Source organism: Carettochelys insculpta, chromosome 17 (assembly GCF_033958435.1).
Source record: "Carettochelys insculpta isolate YL-2023 chromosome 17, ASM3395843v1, whole genome shotgun sequence".
NCBI lineage: Eukaryota > Metazoa > Chordata > Testudines > Carettochelyidae > Carettochelys > Carettochelys insculpta.
In genome coordinates this window covers 20,433,654-20,458,267 of record NC_134153.1, presented here as the reverse complement: position 1 = coordinate 20,458,267, position 24,614 = coordinate 20,433,654, and the positions used below count along the sequence as shown (strand labels likewise).

General features: G+C 43.1%; 1 protein-coding gene and 1 long non-coding RNA gene across 6 annotated transcripts in view; one reads left to right on the top strand and one right to left on the bottom strand.

The window, feature by feature from the left end:
• The window catches only part of PREX1 (phosphatidylinositol-3,4,5-trisphosphate dependent Rac exchange factor 1), a 230,694-nt gene that overhangs the window by 46,119 nt on the left and 159,961 nt on the right, over window positions 1-24,614 (bottom strand). For all 4 annotated transcript variants that reach the window (XM_075011780.1, XM_075011781.1, XM_075011784.1 and 1 more), the window contains 3 exons: window positions 17,993-18,065; window positions 14,920-15,062; window positions 3,405-3,497 (listed from right to left, as the gene is read on the bottom strand). In XM_075011780.1, the coding sequence (XP_074867881.1) occupies window positions 3,405-3,497; window positions 14,920-15,062; window positions 17,993-18,065 (309 nt within the window). The remainder of the gene's footprint in view (window positions 1-3,404; window positions 3,498-14,919; window positions 15,063-17,992; window positions 18,066-24,614) is intronic.
• Window positions 1-24,614, top strand: part of LOC142022198 (uncharacterized) — a 137,269-nt gene that overhangs the window by 91,451 nt on the left and 21,204 nt on the right. Inside the window, exon 7 of one of the 2 annotated variants that reach the window (XR_012647880.1) lies at window positions 8,570-8,857. The exons of the other annotated variant lie outside the window; for it this stretch is intronic. This is a non-coding gene — a long non-coding RNA (uncharacterized LOC142022198). Of the gene's footprint in view, window positions 1-8,569; window positions 8,858-24,614 lie in introns of those variants that run through there. 2 annotated transcript variants of the gene reach the window in all.

Below are 24,614 nucleotides of genomic sequence, written 5' to 3'. Positions count from 1 at the left end.
GGTAACAATTAACCTTTTTACTGAAGACTGAAGCAAAATGGACATTAAACACCTCAGCCCTCTTGATGTCATCAGCTATTCACTTTCCCTCCCTGCTAAGTGGAAGAGCAGCATTTTCCTTCACCATTCTCTTGCTGCTCATATATTTGAGATCTCTTCGGATTGCTTTTTATTTCACTAATGTAGGTGTAACTCATTTTGTACCTTAGTCTTCCCGGATTTCGTCCCTACACGATTGTACTATTCTTCAGTATGCTTCACTGGCAATTTGTCCATTTCCACTTTTCATAGGATACCTCTTTGATTTTCAAAGCATTAGGGAGCTCCTGATGGATCCATATTGGTTTCTTACTATTTGTTATCTCTTCCGTTTACATCAGGAGAGTAAAACCTTTTATACCAAGTACATTTCAAAACTCACTGGACATTTTGTTTTTTGCTCTCCTACTTTTCCAGCAGATAGGTAGTTAAAACCCCAGTTACTAGGCCATGTATTTTAGATATTTCTATTGTTCCCTACTGTGACATCACCCATTCATTGTTCCCTTTTATCTTCTACCACACGCTGTCAACTGTTTGTCTCTTACCGCCTTCTAGACCTCAGAACATATGCATATATTCTTGATGTATAATGCAACACCTCCTCCCCTTTTACCCCTGCTTGTCTTCCACAATAAACTATAATTGTCTAATCTCTTTGCCAATTTTCCAGTCATGAATTTATCTTACCACATCTCTATGATGCTAAGTAATAATGTATTTTATATACTAATGCTTCCAGTTCTTTGTGTTTATTCCCCGTATGCCTTGCATTTAGATACAGATATATAAGATTCCGAGTAGATTCACTCCTCCTCCTTCTTCTTCTTGCTCCTACAATGCTATTATAATTTTCCATCCTCCTCTCCCTCAACCCCCAACATCTAGCCCTATTCTAAGGTCACCTTTATTAGCACCTAGATATGGGCTTTTGTCACCTGTTCTCTTTAATCTTGAGTAATTCTCCACTGAAGTTGACAGAGTCATTCCAGAGTCACACTAGTCTATCTGAAATCCTAACCTGGCCTAAAGATTTATGACACAATCTAATGAACCATGGTTGGGCACAATGAAGTGAAACTCCTTGACCTGGTTTTGACCCTTGAATGTTAAAACAGGCAAAGGATTTCCAAATGGTTTAAAGCTTCTGATCTGGCACAGAAACCTATGCTAGATAACTCTGTAGTATCAGAAAACAATTAAAGAGCCCAAGAATGTAATGAAATGCATTACTGCTAGGCTTTCAATCTTGGTGGATTGAGTTGACAGTTTTCCAGTTCAGTAAGATCTGGATTTGATTCCTTTAAGATTTTAAAGCCAAGTTGAAAAGATGGGCAGATGGTCACAGCTTGTTTGTCTTAGGCAGTCAAGAAGAAGATTCCTTAGAAAATTGTGTGCTTCTTTCGTCTCAAAACACAGATTTTCAGTGCAGGATATTCTACAGGCAGCTGGCCAAAGAAATGACCGACTGACTATCTGTCAGGCAACAGTCTCCCCCAGAGGTTTGCATTAATAAAATATTTGGCCAATGTATGTTAATTTGAGTATGAGATGAAGCATGAGCCCAGCTTTCCTGATGGCTACAAGAGAGAATAAGGAACAATATGATCATTTAATTCTAATATTAGACTGCCTTTTAAAGTTCCTATTTGATTTTGGCACTTTGACAGAATCCCAGTCTGGTTGGTTCCTCTCCTTGGGATCATTAAACAATCATAGGCAGCCCAGAGCAGTACCCATCCAAGCCTTCTGCAGCCCAAGAGTAGAAGTGCTAGGCCTGGATTTGGGAGATTAGAATTTTAGTTCCTCCTCTCCCACAATCTTCCTGTGTGATATTGGGTAAGTCTCTCCATGCCTCAGTTCTGCAAAATGGGAGTAATAGCTCTTCCCTACCCTGGGGTAGGGGTTGGGTGGGGGACACTGTAGAAATAAATACATTAAAAGATGTTAGATAAGCTAATATATATGAGAGTCCAATGTCCCCTCTGTAATGCCAATTACTGTCTCTCTACTCTCAGCTTAGCTTCTTCCAACACTGCCCAAGGTTTGCAATCATCACGCAAAGTTGTTGTCTGTTGCCTTACCACTTAATAAAAATGTTAAGAATGTTTTATGCAAAGCAGACAAACATTTATCAATGTACAGAGGCTGTTTATTACCAAAGGGACTGCGGAAGATCCCCAACTTCCTATTAGCTGCCACTGCCATGAAACAGTCTTCTAAAGCAGTGGTGTCCAATATGAATTGAAAGATTGCCACGCTTGTGGTTGTGATCTTTCTATATACAGTAGAACCCTGAGATACATGCACTCAACTTGTGTGTATCTTGGATTTACGTGACTTTGAATGGTAGGAAGCTGGCTCTGGGCTGCCAGGTGCCAGCTCCACACCACTGAGAGGAGCAGGGAAATCGACCAGCTGCTACGCTGGTCAGTTTCCCAGCTCTTGTCCAGGGTGGCAACTGAAAGCCTGACTCTCATCTGCCACCCCGACAGGAGTAGCTGCTCCTGACAGAAGCCAAGGAACTGTCCAGCGCAGCCTGACTCTTGCCACCCCGACAGGAGCGGTTCCCTTACTCTTGGCTGCTGCCCCTCATAGGAGCAAAGAAAATAACCTGCACAGCAGCGACATGCTGGTCAGTTTCCCGGCTCCCCGCCACTCTGGGGCACCAGTGCTGGTCGGTTTCCCAGATCCTGCAAGTGCAAGGGAGCTGGGAGCCAGGCTGCACCTGGTTCCTGCCTCCTCCCAACTCACATGAAATTTGAGTTACGCCAGGTTGTCCAGAAACACAACCTTTGCATAACTCAGGGATCCACTGTATTCACTGCAGACCCCCCAGCCAGGCTCTTCCAATACCCTCCTGCCAATAAATGCATGCCCCATCCTCCAAAGCCAGGCACCCCCCAGCCCTTCCACTGTAAATGCCTGCAAGTCACCAGAGCTGGAGCTGCCCCTGGGGCCACAGGAGTGACTGGGGCTGCGGCTGTGGTCAGAGCTGCATCAGTGGCTGGGGCTGCTGTGGCCACCAGAGAAGCTTAGAGGTGCAGGAGCCACTGGGGAGGGCCTTGGGGCTGTGGGAGCCACAAGAGGAGGGGGAGAGCTTTGGGACCATCAGAGCCACCAGGCACTTCTCCCACTGGGGTGGGGTGCACGTGTGAGCAGGAGGCACTCACATGTGGCTCTAGGAGGAGCTGCATTGAAAGGCTCCAAGAGCTGCATGCAGCTCCAGATCCAGTCACCACACCATGGCGTCCCCTTTGCCGCATGTGGTAAGTGGCAACTGTATTGGACTCCGCAGTTCTAAAGGATAGAAGCTTCTTCCCATTGGTAAAAGGGAAATGTTTATAATTGTCACAAGATCTCACCTCTGCATAAGACCCTCGCTGAACTGACTTGACCACAATTGCTTTGTTCTTTTCTTCAATGTCAAACCCATAGTCATCTTCTCCAGGTAAGATCTTTGAAACACAAAGAACAGAGGGCAATGTTTTATAGACATAGAAGTGTGTTTTGGAGGAGCTAAGAGAAGAGGGATTTTCACTTCTTGAGTCACTGTTGTCATAGATTCATGGATCTAAACATCAGAAGGGACCAACAGATCATCTAGTCTGATCTTCTATAACACAGACCCTGAAATTATATCCAGTCACTCCTGTAAGGAGCTTAATAACTCCTGATTTCTGTCTCAAATTGCACTGAGGTCAATCAGGTCAGCCTCATGCATTTTAGTGAATTTAACACAATTAATATACATCTAGTAAATAAGAACTGGGATGAAAAAGAAAAGTTTCCTATAATCTAACATATGCCACTATGAGATGAACATTACAGAAGATTATTCCCTTGTTCCTTGGCTTGAAAAGTGGCACAGAAATGTAGGACTATTAGTTTTATCACCATCACTTTCAATGAAAACAATCCCTAACTGGGGTTCACTTGTTTGACTTCTACACTACTAACAAGCACAAGACTTTTTCTGTTACAGTCAATGCCACCTACTGATCAACTTCCTCTTGTTATAGTAGTTCATCACAGCAGAAGATTATGAAAACAGAACTTCCTTTCCCTGTTCTAATCTAAATCTGCAGGTGCAAAATAACACCTGGGACACTTGAAAAATGCTTTGGCTATGGTTACACTGTGGTTTCTATTTCAGAATACATTTGTATCCCAAAATAGAAACCCTAGGGCTAAGCACGGTGCTCAAAATAGCCAGGCTATTTTGAGCATGGTATTTCATTCTTGCTACCCTTCATTGTGAGAGGGGTATTGGGAAGTTTGAAATAGGAGCTTATTTTGAACTTCAGTGCTGTTTGGATGGCACCAAGTTCGAAATAAGTTGCCTCGAAATAACTTATGTAATTTGCACTGTGCAAATTGTATATGTTATTTTGGGTTACAGGTACAGTGTAGCCCTAGCCTTTGAGAAGAATGCTACTCAAACATAATCACTACAAAGAGTTCCCCAGAAATGAGCACAGTGTTCGCTGGGTTTTGGCCTTGCACTGTTTCAAGTGGAATGAGTCTCAGCCCAACACAACGGGTAAGTGATTGCCTCAAATTTCGGATTCAGTTGAAAATGGCTCAAGCAACTCTTCCATTCAGCTGGTCATTTTCCATGTGGAAAAACATGCTCAGGGCTACATTTTCAACGCACCAAGTGGGGAGTTAGTCTTAAAATTGCCATGTATTTTGATGGGTGTCACATGGCTAAAGCCAAATGCAGAGTTAACCTTTTGGGAGAAAAATCAATCAACAGCATTAAGACAGGTTATAGGGGAAGAGTGATAATTTCAGATAGCTCCACTGGAAACAGTACTAACTCACTGTTCCTCTATTCCCTAATAACATGATAAAGTTGTCACTTTATATCACCTACTACACCTACTTGCAACAAAACTTTGGCAGCTTCTGAACATTCACATGTGGCATCCACATTTGGAACAGACCATAGGAAGAAAGATTAAAAAGACTGACTTTTCAGCTTAGAAAAGAGGAGACTGTGGTGGGAAAAGGGGTATGATGGGTCTATAAAATCATGACAGGTATGGAAAAAGTGAATAAGGAAAAAATATTTACTTGTTCCTATAACATACGAGATAGAGAGCACCAAATGAAATTAATGGCTAGCAGGTTTAAAACTAACAGAAGGAAGTTCACCACACAGCACACGATAGGCCTGTGGAACTCCTTGCTGGAGTATGTTGTGAAGACCAGGACTTTACAAGGGTTCAGTAAAGAACTAGATAAATTCATGGAGGCTAGGTCCATCAGTAGCTATTAGCCAGGAGGGGGTAGGTATGGTGTCCCTAGCTGCTGTTTGTTAGAGGCTGGAAATGGATGACAGGAGAGGGATCACTCCATGACTACTTTTCTGTTCACTCCCTCTGGGGCATCTGGCATTGGACACTATCGGAAGACAGGATACTGGACGAGATGGACCTTGGGTCTGACCCAGTATGGCTGTTCTTACGACAACCATTTTCAGCCCTCTGACACCTCTGGATGGTGAAATCAAATGATGCAGTATCTTAAAGATTCAGAGTATGTCTAGCCAGCAAGCAGCAGCCTACAGCCATAAGTCTCAGCACCCAAGTCAACAGTCTAGGGCTTAATGGACTTGCACCACACTACTAAGAATAGGTGTGTAGATGTTGCAGCTTATGCTGGGTTTGGGCTCTGAAGCCTAAGGAGCAGAGTAGGTTTCATAGACTTTGCTATAATGTCTTCAGAGCTATTTTTTGTGCTGTAGCCCAAGCTCTTCAACACAGGCGCTGAGAATCATTGCTGTGGGCTGCCACTTCTCCTGGAATGTGCACAGAGGTCTTGATTTACAAAACCCGAGAAGTCAAGGGCCACACAACTGGATGCCCAGTTTGTGTGCAAATGTCATATGATTACACTCCTTCATACACTGTTATTTTCTAATGACCTTCCTGCCCGTCTCAGCTCTAAAACTGAAGGCAAACGGAATAGTTTGTGATGTTTTTAATGTGAATTGTTTCAGTGACTATGATGATTTTGAAACTAATACTCCTGCATTTCTATGCCACCTTCCAAGCCAAAAGTTCCCAAAGCCATTTTATAAACTATTTATGCAAACTGTAGTCAGAGTTCACTTCATCTGTGGCTATGCAACAGTTTAAGAAAGCTGCCATGTGATTTCCAACTAATGAAATAGTAATACCTTGCATTTCAGTACAGTGCAACCTTTCATCCCACAGTAATTAAGAGATTTTCCAGATACAGGAACCACTTCTCTCACCTCTGAAATGCAGCCACTTTGGGAGTATAAAAAGGCAGCTGCTAAATAGTGAATAGCAGCATCACACCATCATACACTACAGGATGTAAAGAAGAATGTTCAATTGAAATAGCAGGGGAAGTTTAGACAGGCAGAACATCCTCAAATAGAATTTGGCCAGCACATAGGGAGAAATATTCTAAAAATAGCCCATTATATTGATTTCTATCACATCTGCTTTGCTTGCAACAGGTGAGATATGAGTTCCAGTCCTGGTAGCCCCATTTATTAGTGGCTGAACTCTTTCCCAACAGTCACCTGTACAGTGTCCATCATAACTGTTACATAGTGCTTTGTTTTGCTGATCACTCCAGTAAACAGGTTCCCTAGTGTGGTTTGCAGAGTCCTTTCTAGTTGTTCGTGTTTACAGATCACATGATGCTGGCCCTTCTTTCATTCCGAGCAGCTAAAGCCCATTAAAAGGCAGCTAAAAATACTGAAATATTTTTTTCATGATACCTTTCCATATTAGCTATTGTAGTGCCACAGGGCAGTCATGTGACTGCGAATGGGTGGAGGGCTGTCCATAATAAATTGTCTATTAAAAGATAGTCCATAATCCGGAAAAAAAAATCTGTAGACCCTCTACTTAATGTTAGCAGTATAATAAATATGTATATGGGACAGTGCTCTTAAGCACTTCTCTTTTCAGAGAGAAATATTGATTAAGATGTTCTTGTTGCAATGCACAGCCAGTTAGAACTGGACACAAAATAAAGCAGAGCTCTCACAAGCAACATATTCACAGAGGGTGTTTCTACACAGCAAAGTCATTTTGGAATAACGGCTGCTATTCTGAAACAATTTTGTGAGTGTCTACACAGCAAAACCACTATTTCAAAATTATTTTGAAACAGCGGATGGCTTATTTTGAATTCTGTAAACCTCAGTCTGCAAGGAAAAGTGCCTATTCCAGGACAGATATTTCAGAATAGGAGCTGTTAAGTCAGGGAACGGGCTATTTTAAAATAAGGTATAGTGCCTTCAGGGTCTCTAATCTGGAATATGCTCTATTTCAAAATAGCTGAGTGCTATTTTGATACCCAGTTTGGCTGTGTCTACACTAGTGAGATCTTTTGGACTAGCTGGGGCCCTTTCAAAAGATCCCACAGAGTGTCCATACATAAAATGCATCCTTTCTAAAGGAATTCAAAAGAATGAGGCACTTCTTTTGGAGGCCCTCTTCCTCTCCCAGATGAGGAAGAGAATCTGTTTTCTGAAAGAGGCTTCCAAAAAAAAAAAAGCATGTGTAGATGCTTCAGGGGCCCTTGTCTTGAAAGAGTGGCACTCATGGCACCAGATTTTTCCATCCCTGACCTGTTCTTTTGAAAGAGCAGGAGCTGTGTGGTTGCTCTCTTTTGAAACAGCAGATCACTCTTTTGATCTGCGTTTTTGTGTGTGGACCCTCTCTTTCAAAATATGTTTTTTTGGAAGAGATCTTTTGGAAGAACTTTCAAAGGATTGCTGTAGTGCAGAGGTGGCCTCAGTGTATAAATGTGCTATTTGGAAATAAGCTATTCCAGAAAAATCTCCTCCAAAATAGATTATAAAGAACACTGCTGTGTAGACATTACCTTAGTGATCAGTAAATGCTACAACTATGACCATCAGAGAACAAAGAATAAGATTATCTGTTCATTCAGGCTGTTTCCTTAAAAGTGGATGGTGAGAGAGGGCATGTTGAGAGTTCAGCCCTAAATTTTGACTTTGATACTGGTCAGTGAATTTTGTGGTGTTAAAAGAACATGGTATATGTGGATTTATTTGTTAAAAAAATTACATGAACTGAACAGCTCTATGCCAGTGTTCAGGTAAACAGCTAGGCTATGGCCACCCTAGCCCCGCCTTTTGGATGGGAATAAGGGGCTTTTGAAATCAGGGGGTCATTTCGAAAGGCACCTCCAGCTATATGGGCAGCTGTGTTTCAAAACCAGCAGTTTTGAAGTGCGCACAGCTGCCATTATGCTAATGAGGTGCTGCATATTCATTGCAGCACCTCATTAGCATATCCTAAAGTGCCACATTACCATAACCCCTCCAAAAGGAGGGGCTAGTGAGGCCACAGCCCGTAGTGCTGGACAAATAGCAATTCAATTCTATTATATCTTTAGAGCAAGGCTATTGGCAAAAGGGAAGATGCCTGGTTGGGACATGGCAGAGGCAGAAAGCATAAGCTTTAAGCTAAGGAGAATGTAACTGTAATTATTAGTCTGTTTCTGCCCTCAGATTTCCAAGGACAGCTCCCCACTGAAATCAGTGGGCTCTATGTGCTTCAGTAAACCAGTAGAACATTGTCGCAAGCCTACACTAGAAACATTGACAACAAAGAGTCATATGATTCAGTGAACATGGAACTATTTCCCTACTGTGCTATGGAAGTGGCCAATCATCGGGCAAGGGATTTTTTTCCAACACGGAAAATACATGTTAAACTGTTGTCAGTGGCCAGGAGATCGGATTGCAGTATAGTCTGTCTGAAAAAACAGTAAAACCAAATGGATAGCTTGTGGTGTCATTTTTCTCGGGTTAACCTTGATTTCAGCCATCTTCTGTACACAAAATAACCTGGGCTCAAAGAGTGTTAGGAGGGAAGCAGTGGTTATATCTGCTCCTCCCCATACACACTTTACTGTCGCTGGCTGACGGTGGCTATGCAGTTGGAAGGCTAAGAAAAAAGTAAAAGGCTGAAGATTTTTGCCATTACTTCTGTGTTTTCATTTTAGATCCATATCCTCCTTGCAAATCCCATTTACTGAGGCTTTGTTCCAGTTTTCAGAATTTGGCCAAATAACTGTGTGTTTAGGTGTTGCTCAGCTATATTAATTTTGAGCTAGACTGTGCTTCTTGTATCCAGCGTAACCTAAGATCTTAAATGCAATCCCCTTACAGATGCACATCAGTAAAACTCGATTGCATGGATGCTTGCAGAAATCGAACTTAAGGGTGGGCATGAACATGCTTGAAGTGAATTAATGAAAACTTCAAACACACATTACTGGGGAAAACATCTGCAGCATAAACCCAGCCCAGCTATGAGCCTTGCCAAGGAGGCCTGTGAGCCACTAAAATCTGTGGTGACACCGTTCACCAATCATTGAACACAAAAAAACCAAACCACAATAACCAAGATCCTTTTGATCCAGGACTTCCATGGTGAACTGAACATTCTGAATAAATTAACAATGGAAGGTTTACACTATAAGAAAGACTTACTTTCACTTTGGTGTTTGCTGAGGGTTTTAGTGGCCAAATCCACCCCAAAATACCCTTACCATGGCCTCCAACTACACCTGGATGACAGATGCTTCCTGTTATTGCCTTGCCAGCCCAATTCCTTGGGAGTTCAGAGATCCCTCTGGGACAGAATCTCATTAGTGACTCTGTTTCTGAGGGTGTTTTTAATCAAGGGTTTTGAATTCTCAAGCCTGAATAGACTTTGGGAAGTTAGGCTAATAAAAGGCAATGAGGCGGCCTCTCTCTCTCGCAGAAGCTGTGCTGAATGAGGTCATTTTAAATTAGCACAAGACACAAGAATAATTCCTCTGGAATAAGCAATGGGATTTTGTTAGCGAGCGAGCAGGACTTCTTTTTAAAAATGCAAGTCACAATTTGAGCTCTAAAGAAGAGGCATGTATTTTGTGGTACCGTCGTTTTATCAGCACATTAAAGGGGATTGCCCTGTTCATTGAATGGGTTCTTTCAAAAGTGCAATGAGATACATGAATGAGTTATAATGCTAATGAGTACCTACACACTTGTGACCCTGGAATGAGAGAATGCTATGTTATACAGAGTAAGTTCACAGTGCTATTATTATTTATTAATCTTATTTGATGGAGTACTTTTCATCTTCAAAGCCCCCTTCTCAATATGACAGAGGTAGTAGGTAAGTACCTTGTTCCAAAACATCTACAATACCAGGAAGCACTAATGTTGGTACTGACTTTCAGTGGTGGTTAGGGCCTTGAGGGGAGGTCTATACAGCAAAGTTATTTTGAAATAACATTCCCTATTTCAAAATAACTTTGCTGAGATCTACACAAAAATTATTTTCAAATAGTGGTTGGCTTATTTCAAAATAGGTAAACCTCATTCCATGAGAACTAGCACCTATTTCTGACCTATTTGGAAATACGCGCTGTGTAGACAGGAAATAGGCCCTATTGCGAAATAGGCCATAGTGCGTCCAATGGCCCTATTGCGAGACAGGCTCTGTTGTAAATTTACAGCTGAGGACTATTTCAAAATGCATTTTGAGTGTAGCAGTGTTATTTCCAAATAAACTATTCAGAATAGCTATAATTTTTTTAGGAATAAGGTTCTTTCGAACATGGGATTTACTTTCGAAAGACCCGTGTCTACACTGCTTTTTTTTCTTTTGAAAGAAGAATATACAAATGAGGCACCAGATATGTAAATCTGCACCTCATTTGCATTTTCAGTTTCCTCATTTGTATGCCTCTTTCAAAGGCACAGTGCTAGTGTGGACACAGCCTGAGTGACATAGGTCCTTTTGAAAAATAGGACTTAGACTCTTACTGTAGGGTTAAGCAAACTTTTTACATTGGGCCCCTGCTTTTCATCCCGGCAATTAGCAGAGGCCCCCTCAACCTGTTTTAATGTAATCTAAACCGACAGAACTAGTCATATGAAAAAATACCCTTTTGGCACATGTAAGAAAATAATTCTGTAGAAGGTAAAACTAGTATATAAATTTGAATACACACACATAAAACAGTAACATATTTCAACATTTTTAATGAGATGGATGAGCCTGAGACCCAGCAGCCAATTGTGGTGCATCCCTGTTATGAAATTTCATGTCCTCTGATGGGGCTCACCCCTGTCCTACAGTACTTCCTTAGGTGTTTTAGAAGCTGCTCCCCAAGATTTTTAAGGGCAGTATGTCTCCAATGATGGGAGAAGCTGGGACACCTCCCATTTAAGATCAGACAGATAATCCTGATGCTCTGGGTGTCACCAGACTGAATTGTGCATGTGACTCTTCTTGTGGATCCTACATAGCACGTTATATTCTTATAGCACATGCCTAAGCGCATTTGTGTGTCTGAGCTGGGAGTCATTAAGTGCTGGACCGGATGAGAAGTACAACTTGGAAAGGAGAATGTTGCAACACAGATACAAACCCTGTATCTGGTGGCAGTCAGAAGCTCTAATTACTTTAGAACTGTACAAAGAATGTTGTGTATTTTTTCAGCATGTCAAGATTTAGGTCCATAAATCAAAAACAGCTGCACAAATAAATGAATATCAAACTTTGTTTGAAGTACTTTTATTTTCCAGCCTGGAATCACTTTTCTTTGGCATCTGTGATTTTCACTGGCCAGAAAAGTCTTCTGGTTTCCCTCCTTTCAGTCTCAGGTTGTCCAAGATAAGGAAGTTGCGGGGAGAGGGGTCGAAGCTATCTCTACGTGGGTAGTAAGTTGAGTTTGTCACCCTTAAGCTATTTGGGTCACACTACAGAAGTAGTGTGTGAAATCCAGCAGAGAGGAGGCTGTGTTGCTCTAACTGCAATGCAGGGGCTTACAGGGAACCCTAAGGAATGGAGTGGTGCACAAAAGGCCAGTTAAAGGGAGACATGACAGAACTGTATTGCAGCCAGGGAAACACAAGAGCTGTATCTACTCTAGCCCCTTCCTTTTGGAAGGGGCGTGGTAATGAGCGTGGTCAGAAGATGCTAATGAGGTGCTTCCATGAATATGCAGTGCCTCATTAGCATAATGGTGGCCGCAGCGATTCGAAAGTGCCGCTTTTGAATCATGCACTGCCTTTGTATAGAGGGGCCTTTTGAAAGGAACACCCCAGCCTTCAAAAGCCCCTTCTTCCTAACACCAAATAGGAAGAAGGGGCTTTCAGACTGGTGGATCCTTTCGAAAGGACCCTGTCTACACGGGCGGTGTGCAATTTGAAAGCAGCACTTTCAAATCACCATGGCTGCTGTTATGCTGATGAGGTGCTGCATATTCATGGCAGCTCCTCATTAGCACCTTCCAACCCCGCTCATTACCATGCCCATTCTGAAAGGAAGGGGCTAGTGTAGACACAGCTAAGATTCCAGAAGCTTCTTATTGCTAACCAAAAAAGAGAAGTGTTAATGTTGTCATGAATAAATATAGTGCATTTCCGGTGCTTATATTTGTGGGATCGTCTATTTCACAAGCATTCAGGTAGCTCTTGGTTTGTTTGGGGAAACAGCAGTGAAGCGCAGTATTTTAGCATTTGAAAATCTGTTCCAAGAAACACGTTGTGTCTTATTTGCTATGCATCATTTGTTACTAATTTTCAACTGTTATCTTTTGTGTGAGATAATTGTGTTTGTGCACTGCCTAATATCCTGATATTCCTAATATTCTGATTTAGGAACTACCATACCAGTACAATAGGATCCCCACATTTGCAAACTTAAGGTTCACAAATTCAATTATTCACTAGCGGATGCTCCTCTGGGGCAGGGAGTGCCAGCAGCCGCTGCTTCTCCCAGGGCTCCAGGCAGGAGCACCAGAGGCTACCATTTCCCAGGGCTCCGGGGCAGGGACTGCCAGCAGCCTCCAGCTCGCCAGGGCTCCAGACAGGAGCCCCGGCAGCTGGGCTCCAGACAGGGTGTGCCGGTGGCTGCCATATTCATGAAATTCAACATTCGTAAGCGTTCTCAACATGGAACCCTCGCGAATGTTGAGACCCTACTGTAATATAATGATAAGTGTTTCTCCTATTTTAAATCTTTCAGTTAACCAGTCAGGGAGTCGATGTGACGTAAGCTGAGTCTACACTAGGCAGGTAAGTCAACTGCAGATATGCAATTCTAGTTATGGCAACTGCATAGCTAGAATTGTCTCATCTGCAATTGATTTACCTGGCTATCCACACAGAGGGAGGTCAATGGGAGTAACTCTCGCAATAGCAAGGAGCACAGGGGTTGACTGCTGACCCCAGACAGTTTGATTTCACATTTCCCTCCTAGGCACGAAAAATCAAACTCCAGGAAGATTAACCCTGACTGGGCCAATCTTCCCAGAAGTGTAGACATAGCCTTAGATGCTCAGTCATACACTACTTGTAATCAACAGCAAACAGGCAACGCGAACAGCCCAGGAGGCTGGAATATATCCACAGAAACTCTTCTATACTAATAAAAACACAATACATTAGCAGAAAATAAGATCAACCAGGTCTTCTGCTGACTTTTAAAAAGCTCACACGTTTCAGGGGTATAAAAAATAATGCAGTTGCTAGACAATTGCCCTTTTAAATGAGGGAGAGAGAGATAAGTGGAAGATGTACACTGGTTAATCTGTTTCCCCAGAAAAGGACCTCAGTGCACAGGGAAAAAAAATCAAAGTGGCTTGAGTGGTGACAGTCCCCTGTGGAAGAATATGAAGATGATCTCTGAGTGATTTGCAAAGCCCAGAATGTAAATTCTTGGCAGTTGGTTATTCCCTTAATAGCTTCTTTGTACCAAATGACTTTATACCAGGATGAATATAGTAACTTGACTCGTAGCTCACTACCACAGGAGCCGGGGAGGAGGTCACCAGTACCGTCCTGGAATCTCCAGAAATTACACCTTATGCCATGTGATGGAATCTATAGAAATACATTCAATCAAAACTGGCAACTTTATACGCAGGGAGCCAGAAGGGGCATCATTGCATGAGCTTTAAATATCACTCCTGGCCACTAGGACAAACACTGAATGATCACCCTGGAGGTAGAATAGGAGCAGGAGGGAACAATTTCTGCTATCTGCCAGGAAAACTCTTCCTCCTTTAATGGCCTCAGGCTCCTTTCCAGCAAAGCTGTTTTTGTTGTTACTGGCCTGGGCTTTCCTGCTGCTCCTGCATTCTGCCAGTTTTCAACAGAAGAGGGGAGTGTCTCTGAGCCACTGGCAGTAAATGAGGTTTTCTGCATAAATAGCGCCCAAGTCCAAACCAGGGCAGAACAGAATTTCCAGATCTGAAGAAGTGGGTCTGTCCTGTGAAAGCTCATCACCTAACCATTGTTAGTCTTTAATGTGCTATAAAACTGCTTTTTGTTTCAGGGCAGAACAGTCCACGTGCAGTCAACAGTGTGATGGTATTTAGCAGACTGGGGACCATGGGATAGAACTCTTTGCAGGGCAGTCGGCATGAAGAACACTATTATGGCCTGGAAAATGGTTTTCTTGGATCCTGTCTGTGATATTGGAACTGAAGCTTGAAGCAGATCTGTATAGGAATCCAGGCTATCTGAAACCACTCTGATAGTGACTCCCAAATATGTAAGAATCTTGGAGAGTCACCTGACTCTTATTACCTATGTACACCTACCATCCTGTTTATGTCCCCATGTTTAACTTCAGTCCATTGAATGCAAGGCCTCCTTTTGAATCTACCTTCCCTGTCTTGTGTCTCAAGAAAAAGAAATCTCACAGTGAATCAAAGTCAGATGCAATATCTGTCGACTGTAATTCCACAACCATCCTTTTTCTTCTGTACCATGGTATAAATTTGGTCTCTTAGAAAGCAAAAGATCACAATACCTTATATGAAACAAAAGCCAGATCAGCTCTGTCTTACCAGCAGGCTCTTTGCTAGGATGTTTTCAATGAGCTTGAAATCATTACGCAGCTGCTTGCTCTTGAAACTTGTACCTTCCATCTCCTCATCAGCATAAAAGCGGAAATACTGGGATTCATCCTTGAATTCGCTCTTCTCCAGGACTGAAAACCAAAGGTGACAGACGCACATGTAGAACACATATACATGGACAAAGAGAGGTAGAAGACAATGGGCAAGTTCTCCATTCTGGGAGTCATTTTGGTTTTGAACTGTTTGTACGAGAGCTACCATGGAAATGCTCACAGAATGGGTCAGGGTGTATGTCGAATTAAGAGTATTCAGAATATAGAGGAGAGCTGAAAAGGAGAGTGGGGTTCCACCCTCTGAGTGAAGCAGGCTGGCCTGTGTCTCTAACAGTAGCTTTTAAACCAGAGTCAATCTGGGTGCTTGTGCCCACAGACACCCATGCTGAGCCCCGTGATCCCTAACCCTACAGGTTGTATCCCCAGGGCTGCCTGTAGCTGGCAGTCAGCTATGGGGTATGTTTTCATGCTACTAGTGCTGCAACTAAAATACTCAAGGGGGAGGGTGCAGTATCTGCTCATTCAGCCACTCACTGGAGAAATTCCTGTCTGTAAACAGAGGCCTATTGTGAAGCTTCCAAAGGCCAGTTAGCTCCATACAACAACAAACAGCCTCAAAAGTATATTAACTTCTGAACAGAGCCTCTTTCCTTCAGCAGCTTTTTAAATCACTTGGCTGGCAGGGGTGTCCAGAACCAGTTGGGATGGGGTGTCTGTTTCATCTTCTGTAAACCAGCAACGGTGCTTCTGATTACAGCCTATATGTAAACACTACTGAGAAATCTACTGATAGTTTCTGGTGTGTCCCAGAGCAGCAATTCTTGATGCTCTCCTAACTCCTCCTCTTCTCCAATCTCAGACTCACCTTTTCCAAGGACACTTCATGGAAGTGCTTTTCAGACTTTTAATTTACCATTATGTATATAACATATATTTAAAAGCCTGCAGATGCTGCAAGGCAATGCACCCTAATACCCAGGCAATGGCCAGCGCATTTACTAGGGGTCTGCTAGAGATGGGAACTCTCCAGGGCACATTTTCCAGCTCTGTATTCAGGTCTCCATGCTTGTGCATTTGATTGCATGTACTCACTAGGGTGAAATGAAAGTTTTGGACCCCCTACTCAGTGTTCTAATTTTTTCCATCCAGGGGCAGAACAAATATTGTTATGTGCACTGAGATACATGTGGATGTGCACCATCAGGAGAAACACATGTTGCCAGCTGTGGGCACTCTGCTAATCAACTGGGTGGCACCTGAATCTCTCCTGGGTGGCTGCCCAAGCACTCAGCTTACAGGGAATACTGCCTTTGCTTCCCTGGGGATTGCTTATCACATGTCTCCCTTTCATTAGGCACCATATTCTGAGATACTTGCTCATGCTGAGTAGCACCTTGCCCTGAAAGGATCAGAGTGGCTTGTTGAGAGGTAAGGGACTATGCAACATGAACAAGGCTATCAAAATCTGACCCTCTTGTCCCACTTTCTTCAAGTTTCAGGACTGGGCTAATAGCTGCGGGCTGAATGGAAAGAGAGACAATAGAGAATTTCCACAGAGTACGTTCCTCCAATTCCACAAAATGAGATTAGCAGTGAGACTCTGGGAACAGGGTGTCTCATTACAATGCCTGCTTAGGGATGGGCAAGGGGGTGGAGAATGTAATGCAGTCTCTGAAGCCCCCCACACAGCTACAAATTCTCTGAATCCGTCTCCACATCCATGTGATTCTCCACTGGCTTTGCCCATCTAAATTGCCCATTGAGAGCTGGTACCTGTTCATTTGGGGGCAGGAATCACAGGGATGCTCCTTTACATTCCCTCACTAATTTCTACTCTTGTCCTGAACTGGGGTTTTGGATATTTCAGCTGGGTTGCCCACATGCCACATCTTGATGCCCATGAGGACATGGGAGACAGTATTACACCGCCAGCCCTTTTATTTTAGAGCAAATCTTTAGTGCAGTCAGGGTGCAAAAACAATCTAAAATAGCCAGGAGAAATCAAAGAACCAGGCAGACCTCAAACCACAGGGCTGAGCTTGAGAAGCTGGCAACTCCAACAGCATAGCTCCGGGGCTGCCAAGGCAGCTCTAAGGGACAGGAACCAGACTGAGCAATTTGGCAGTTCCTTTAGAACAGCACAGACTAGTGTTTGGCGACTCAGCCTCTGTCATGTACCTGGGACCCACTAGAGTGTATATCAGTGCAGCATTTCTGAGGGCACCAAAACACATGGTGAGAAAAATAACTCCCCTCTAAACTGGCAAGGTCAGTCATGCGCACCCAAAAATAGGGAGTGGGCTGCATGAGTGGCCCTCCTTCACCTCAGTGGGGTGCAAAAAACTCATGGCCAACTGGGGTTCTGCCTGCAGAGCCCCTGTCTTCCCACCCTCCCATGGGCATTTTGCACACCAGAGCTCTGGCCTGACCTGCTCCACCCCCTCCCTACATGTTAGATGTGCCACAAATCCACCAATTCCTCTCCTCTCCACCAGTCCCCACCTCTTCCCTCCCAGAGCTGAAACAGTCACAAACAGCTAATTTGCAGCATTAAAGCTCTGGGACAGAGGGGAAGGAAGAGGGACAAACACGAATCAGTGGATTTGTGGCACTCCTGAAGTACTGCGAGGGAAGGTGGAAAGTGTGGGGCTATGGTGCCCTGGTGGGCGAGAGGCAGGCGGGGAGAAGGGCAGACAGGGTCCATGGGTGCAGGTGCAGCCCCAGTGGACTGCAGATTGCCCACCAACAGGCTAGGTGCTGCAGTGTTTACTATGAACACAGTCAGTGTGGGAAACCTAAGGAAGTACTCTTGGTCCAAGCATCCTGCATTGGCTCAGTAGACTCTCTGGCTGCAACTTCAGATGGATCCTGCTGGTACCTCTGTGACTGTTCGAATATCAACATGTATGGCACAGCCTATACGAGAAGGATTTGCTGATATCTCTCATTAATGAGACAGAAGTGAAAGTTCTGTTAATTGGTGCTGAGATGGGTTATTGGTACATTACCATGATGCATGAAGCCATTATTGCAGAGTCCAACACCCAGTGCGACGGCTTCCTCCCGAGTCTGACAGTCTCCCTAGAAACAGGAGGAGAAATGTTACACCTCAGACTACTTCCTAATCTAAACAATTTCCCCTCCCTGCATTGCAGCTCTGAAATTAACAGTGTGCAGAGAACAATAGTAAGCAATTAACTCAGGCTTCCCTTTGCCCGAATCCCATTCATTCCTATATATAACACACCTTCCCTCCCACAGGAATTGGGAGGACAAAAGAGCAGAATTCTGAAAAGCAGCTATTTTGCCCGCACAGACATATAATATTACACCAGCGTGGAGACTTTTTTCTTTATTACCAGCAATGGTGATAACGACGGAGTTCGGTGCCCATTAGCCACAGACAATACCACCCATTCTTAGAGAGATTTTTATCTCTCTCTAAACCAAGGCAGGGAAAGCTCTTTCTGCATAATCAGTTCAAGTGAACTCCCAAAGTTTTTATTTCATTAAACTTCTCGGTACTCTGCTTTCTTCTATAGCCAAGCTGAATTAAAAAACGACTTGCTCGGTTAAATATCATTTGAAGCCCTTGGGCCAACATTTCAAAGTCATGTGCAGGAGGTGAGTCTGCAAACGTGCCTGTTACAAATCATTAAAAAGCAATTTGTGTGCACAACATTGGTTGTTCGCAATAAATGTGGAAATTCTGTATATGCAGCAACTTATTTGGTGTGCACAAAGGAAGCCTTAGGCAGGTGCTTGATCACTGCCAGAGCCTGCAAGGTGCTGAGCTTGGTTCACAGCTCTGAACAGCATCCCACTGAATTCTGCTCAGGAGCAGGTCTATTGAGGTGCCTTTATTACTAAAATAGAGGCCTCTCTTGCAGCCTAGTTGTTCTCATGAGGGAAAATACAAAGAAGCAAACAAAAATATATCTATGAAGAAGGACTAGTCTCTGCCCTGCAAACAATACCAATGTAGTGACACTACCCATGTAGTGTTGGGGACTCAGCATTCAGATTAAGCACACAGTTTGACCACAGGTCCCATACTGTGTAGGCCCACACCCTGCAGCTGCCTAAGAATAACTGACATGCTTAGCATAGGTTCCTATTGCCTTGGGACTTGTTTGCATTTAGGCTCTCTTCTTTCTACTTCCTGATCCTCTGCTTGCACCAAGAGATGGTGTAATTGCCACTGACAGCAAGACAAAAGCCATGAGCACTGCAAAACAAAAAGCAATGGATGCACCCTGGCCAGGATGCAGCATGACCTCCGGGGGTTGCCTGAATTGATTTCACAACCTCCCCTCCCCCAGGAGACACATGCAGTGGGTATTAATAAATATTACTCTCATTTTTTACTCTAAACCAATTTCACGGCTGTACAAGTCTCTTCTTCAGTTTCAACATCCTGCCATGTGACAACTCCCAGCAATCACTGTGACTTGCTTTTTAGACTGAACGGATAGCTCATTCTATATAGGGGCTGGGGTTTAAAATCCAATTTAATTCTGTAATGGGGAATAAAGTGAAGGGGAAATGCCTTCTGATATCATTCTTAAATTAGCCTGTGGGATCTGGTTCTCTTCCAGGCAACTGCCCATTAAAATTGTAATGTGCCGTGATTCTAAAGCAAACTTGGCTAGTCCTGACGACCTTAGGGTGCCCTCAGATCACATCCCTTGGAAACCAGCACCTTTTAAATTTTGAAGATAACTGACAATAGAGCATTTCAGATCCCCTCTGCATATTTCCAAATAGTATTTGGCAATCCCTTTAATATGAGCAGTAATACGTAGTTATAAAAACAACCTAAGAGAGAAATCCTTTAACATTCTACACATGATTTTAGATGCATCTTTTGCAGAAACTGCACATAATACTCAACACACCATCATGTTACTCTCGTTTTATACCTGCCTAAGCATATTGCACTCAATGGAGCTATGCCCGGGAAAAAAATAAGCTAACGTTGCGCTGAATGAGGCCCAATATCCTTTTATTATTATTTGTATGGCAGTAGCACCTAGGAATCCCAGTCATGGATTCCCCAATGTGCTCAGTGCTGTACAAACACAGAGCAAAAAGACATTCCAATTTACGCTTCAGGAGGCAACAGTGGAAACAGACAGGAGTACAAGGATAAGGCAATTGGCCAGCATGGTAGGCAGTGTTTTCAGTACACCAGCAGTCAAACTGCAGCTAAATTTTTTTGTAGGCATCACTGAAAAGGGAAGTTTTTAGAAGGGTTTGAAGGAGGAAAGATAAGTTAGTTTGGGGGATGTGTACAGGGAGCTCCCACCAAGGGTGAGGAGTATCAAGGGAGAGAGTACAATGGCACTTCTTTGAAAATTTTAGATGGCAGTGACGGAGGGTGGCATCACAGGCCAACTGGAGGCAGCAATGCTGGAATAATGTGTAGTGTGGGAGCGCTGAAAGCCACTGAACCCAACTAAAACCTTGTTTACAATAGAAACCACTTCAAGCCAGGGGATGCTGTAGCACTTCCTGCAACCCTAATTCCAATACCTACGATCCAAGGTGGGAATTGACATCTCAGCAGCATATGAGAGCTGGAAAGTGGGGTGGGGACAGGCCATGAAGGGCTTTCAGAGTGAAGACACATAGATGATGTTCAGTGCAGTAAAGAAGGGGGAGTCAGTGGTGAGGAGAGGGGGTTGAGGAGGGGGGAGGGGGTTGAAGAGGGATGACATGGTCAAAGCAATGGGCAAGGAGAATGTTCTTTGTAACCACATTCCTCTTTATGTTCTTCCTTTTACCTTCAGACCTCCTTTCCTAGAATTACCATGTCCAGGTCGTGTGTGGACCAATTATTGGTGGAGTGCTCTATGTCATCGCTGGGGATTTGGATTCAAATTCTGACAGGTCACAAGTGAACCGATTTGGTCAGTACCAATATAGTCTCCAGCAGATGCTTGTGATTCTGATAAAATCACAGTGCCATGTTGCACAGTTTTGCAGACTGACCAAGAGCGCTCTCAGGTCTGCATAGTCTTTTGTTATTTTCAGGGCACTTGCAGCTCACAATAAAGTCAAATTCAAGTCAATGGGACCTGCAAGAACTCCCTTATTATTCAAACACTTATTTAGGTTGGGAAACCTAAGGAAGTAATGCTCCCACTTTAAGGTACACACTTTATTTCCAGGGTATAAGCTACCCAGATTCTCATTCTAGTTTCAAATTACTTGCTGCCAATTCAGTTGCCACAGCTGATGTGGTCTTATGATGGCCTGAGGTGATGTAGTAGCACCTCCTCTGTAACTGTCAGGACATTCTGTGCCTTAGAGATGCTTATTTTCCTCCGTTACATGTACAAGCAGATGGTATGTTGCTTATAGAAGCTGAATTCCAGAGAAATTGGCATTGAAGAGAGCATGGAGGAACGAAAAGGAAGGAATGGTTCATCCACTACAAGCATTCCTAGGAAAAACTTTGCATCATTAAGATTCACAGCCTAAACCAGAGTCTCTGCTGGTGTAAATTACCAGCATTGCAAACATGTCAGTAGAGCTATGCCTGTTTACACCAGTTGAGAATCACGCCCATGCTAAACAGGGAAATGCACAGAGATGCACACAAACACCCCCATGGTGAAAGTTTTACTGGTAACCAAAGGAGCTGTCCTTTGGTATCCCACTGGCATGCCCTCTAGGATACTTTCATTGGTGTTCTGTCTTTGGATTGTGATTATTATTTGGATTACAGTAGCAGCCACAATGTACTAGGTGCTGTTTGCACTCATAAGGAGACAGTCCTTGCCCTGCTTACAATCAAAGAAGAAAAGCAGCATATAAAAGATGGAGGGTAAGTCTAGAATATACAGTTACAGGTGCTACAGGCTGAGCCTTGTAACAGTCTCCTCACACTATTTTGATAATAAGAAGGGGAGGTAAAACCAACCAGCTGAACACTTTTTTCATACAGGAGATTCTCTGCGTGGCACAGGCTCCCCATAGCTAGCCTACACCACCTGCTTTGTAGCCCCAAATTTAAGAGACATGACCTAGAGAAAAGGACATGGCCAGGCTGCTCTTCTGTTAGGGAGATCTTTTGCCATTAGAATGGCCTCCTGGGGGCTGTTTCAGCTGGTGTAGTTTAGAGTAGCCGTGAAGTTGCTCAGAGTTTCTCTGGAGCCTGAACTGGCCCTTGGCTAGCCTCAGGATTGGAAAGCTAGAAAGGTGGGTGAGAGCCAAATTCACCATCAGTTAAGTGGCTCCCTATGCCAGCCTACTGTTGTTTGGCCAATTTTTTGCATCAGGATAGAACCAGACCTGGAGTCAGGATCTTAAGGAGGAAAAGGAAGTGGCCTTTACAGGTCAGTTCAGGGAGACCATCCTGTGTATACATAATGGTGCAGAAACAAGCCAAAAATGATTGCTGGACTTGCTTCCTCACAGCTACAGCTATTTAGTTTCTTTCTAGTACAATAGCCCTTGTTCCTAAGGGAAGGCCCCATATTCACCTCTTCTCATCCAGCTGTCAGTGAGAGGTAGATGAGGTTGGAACATGAAAGGGATAGGATCCAGCAACTCACCTGCACGAATGCCTAATGGATTATTTATAAATTTCCATAGGGACCTATCATTAAACTGAGAGACACCTTCAGTTGCAATCACAGAAGTTGGAGTAGGTACTTCTCCTTTCAGGCTAGGACTGTTGAAACCCTCACCCAACAAAGTTCAGAGGACCCCCTGAGAAACACCCAGCACAGGCTTTCTTGCTAGTCTTCATTTCCAGGACTTAACCCCACGCCATGAGATGAGACAGAAATACTCCTCATCTTCTGTCTGCAATGTTGCTAGAATGTTTCTGGCTTCAATATCATGGCTAATACTGCGCTCAGGTGTCAAATACAGAACACACCTTAGAAACAAATGCGGGAAACTGAATCTAGCCATGGTGAGCAAGAAATAACTAATAGAAAAGTCAAGCAGGATCAGTGTTAAATCCCCAGATCTTAGAGAAATCTCTCAGCCTCCCTCCCTCACACAAAGACTCTCTGATGTCGCATATTCGGTGCTAGTATTCACATTGCACAGTTTAATAGGCCTGATAGTGAAAAGTACTGATCAATGGCACCCCCTTTCTGTGAGGAGAGACTAGAGGTCAGCATCTGTCAGCATCTCTGATAATCAGGCAGTTAGTGCCTCTCTTGGCCTAGATTCTGAGAGTGTATGATACACAGGAGATCGCTTCACATATTAAATTTAAATGGCAACACATTAAATGCAAACATGGTTAATTCAGCTTGATTGTTAATAAATGCAAGAAAATATAATATTCCCCAAATAGGAGGCAGGGTTTAGGATCTCCAGTGATGACTAAAATATAATTTCTTCAATAGGGAAAAAAAGCTCTAACTCCTTTGTGTTACTGAATTTTAGAATATTTGTGAGGGCCAAGAAAATGAAAACCAGCATCTTCTACTAGTGTAAGATCCCCCAGAGTTTGCCGGTCCAAATTACAAACAGAAGGCAAATTCCATCTTTCAAGTACTATGCTGGGTCATTGAATATAAAGGAAACAATGATGCATACTATTTTTACAACATTGCTAAATCAAACCATGATTCTACTTAAAATTGTTACTCGAGAGGGCTTGTCGGAACCAAGAAGTACATTTTTTTCCAAATTCCTTTTTTGGCAGTTCTAATTATGAAATCCCATTAGACACCACAGCTAGTATTTTCAAAAATGTGGTCCTAAAGTTAAATTCCTAAAGCCCTATGTGGGTAACTGAAAAGTGGTCTGATTCAGAGCTGAGCACTCATTGCCATCAGCTGTCAAATACTTTTGTAGAAGATTTGAATTGTGACCAGCTGTAAGAGCATTGTTCAACTTCAGGGTAAGAATTCCAAGCAAGTGCACAGGAAAGCTGCTGTTTGTAGGTCTGTCTGAATAGAAATCTGATAGTCATCACAAATGCAGGGTGCTTATTCACAAGGATGATAAAACCTTAGTGTAGCCATAGTAAGAAAAGTGACCATGCAAAAGAGGTATCGTCCCCAGACTTAACATACTGCATATGCTCCCCTCAATGCCTGGAAGTTGCATCTGCTTTATTGATATGAACATCTTTCCATTCCTACACAGCTAACGCAGTTCTGGAAGAGCAACTGGGAGTCTCTTCTGTTCAATGAACATTAACAAGGCCACCAGCTGAATTCTAATGACAAAATCTTTATTACTGCACTTGGAGAAAAGTCCTAATAGAAGTCTATAGAAGTGCACTAGGGTTCTAGAGAAATGTTCATATACCAGCAGAATTTAGTAGAAAATAACTATTATCTATATATTTCTGAATTATCCTATAGGTTTCCCTGCTATGGAAAGAATTTTTATTAACTTCTATGGGATATTAAAAAAAATATACAAAAGAGATAATTTTAAGTTCCATAGGACTTATTCATAAAGAAAGGAGATGACATAAGTAGCAGGAAGAATCCATCTGGATTTTTATATTCATGGGAGAATTTGTAGTGCAACCAGTTAGAAAAAAAAATCATAGTTTCGATGTTTAATTTAGAAAATCTGGGATCCAGTCCGACTTCCACTAGAGTCAAAAGAATGTCTCCCAGTGACATGAATGGGAATTGGACCAAG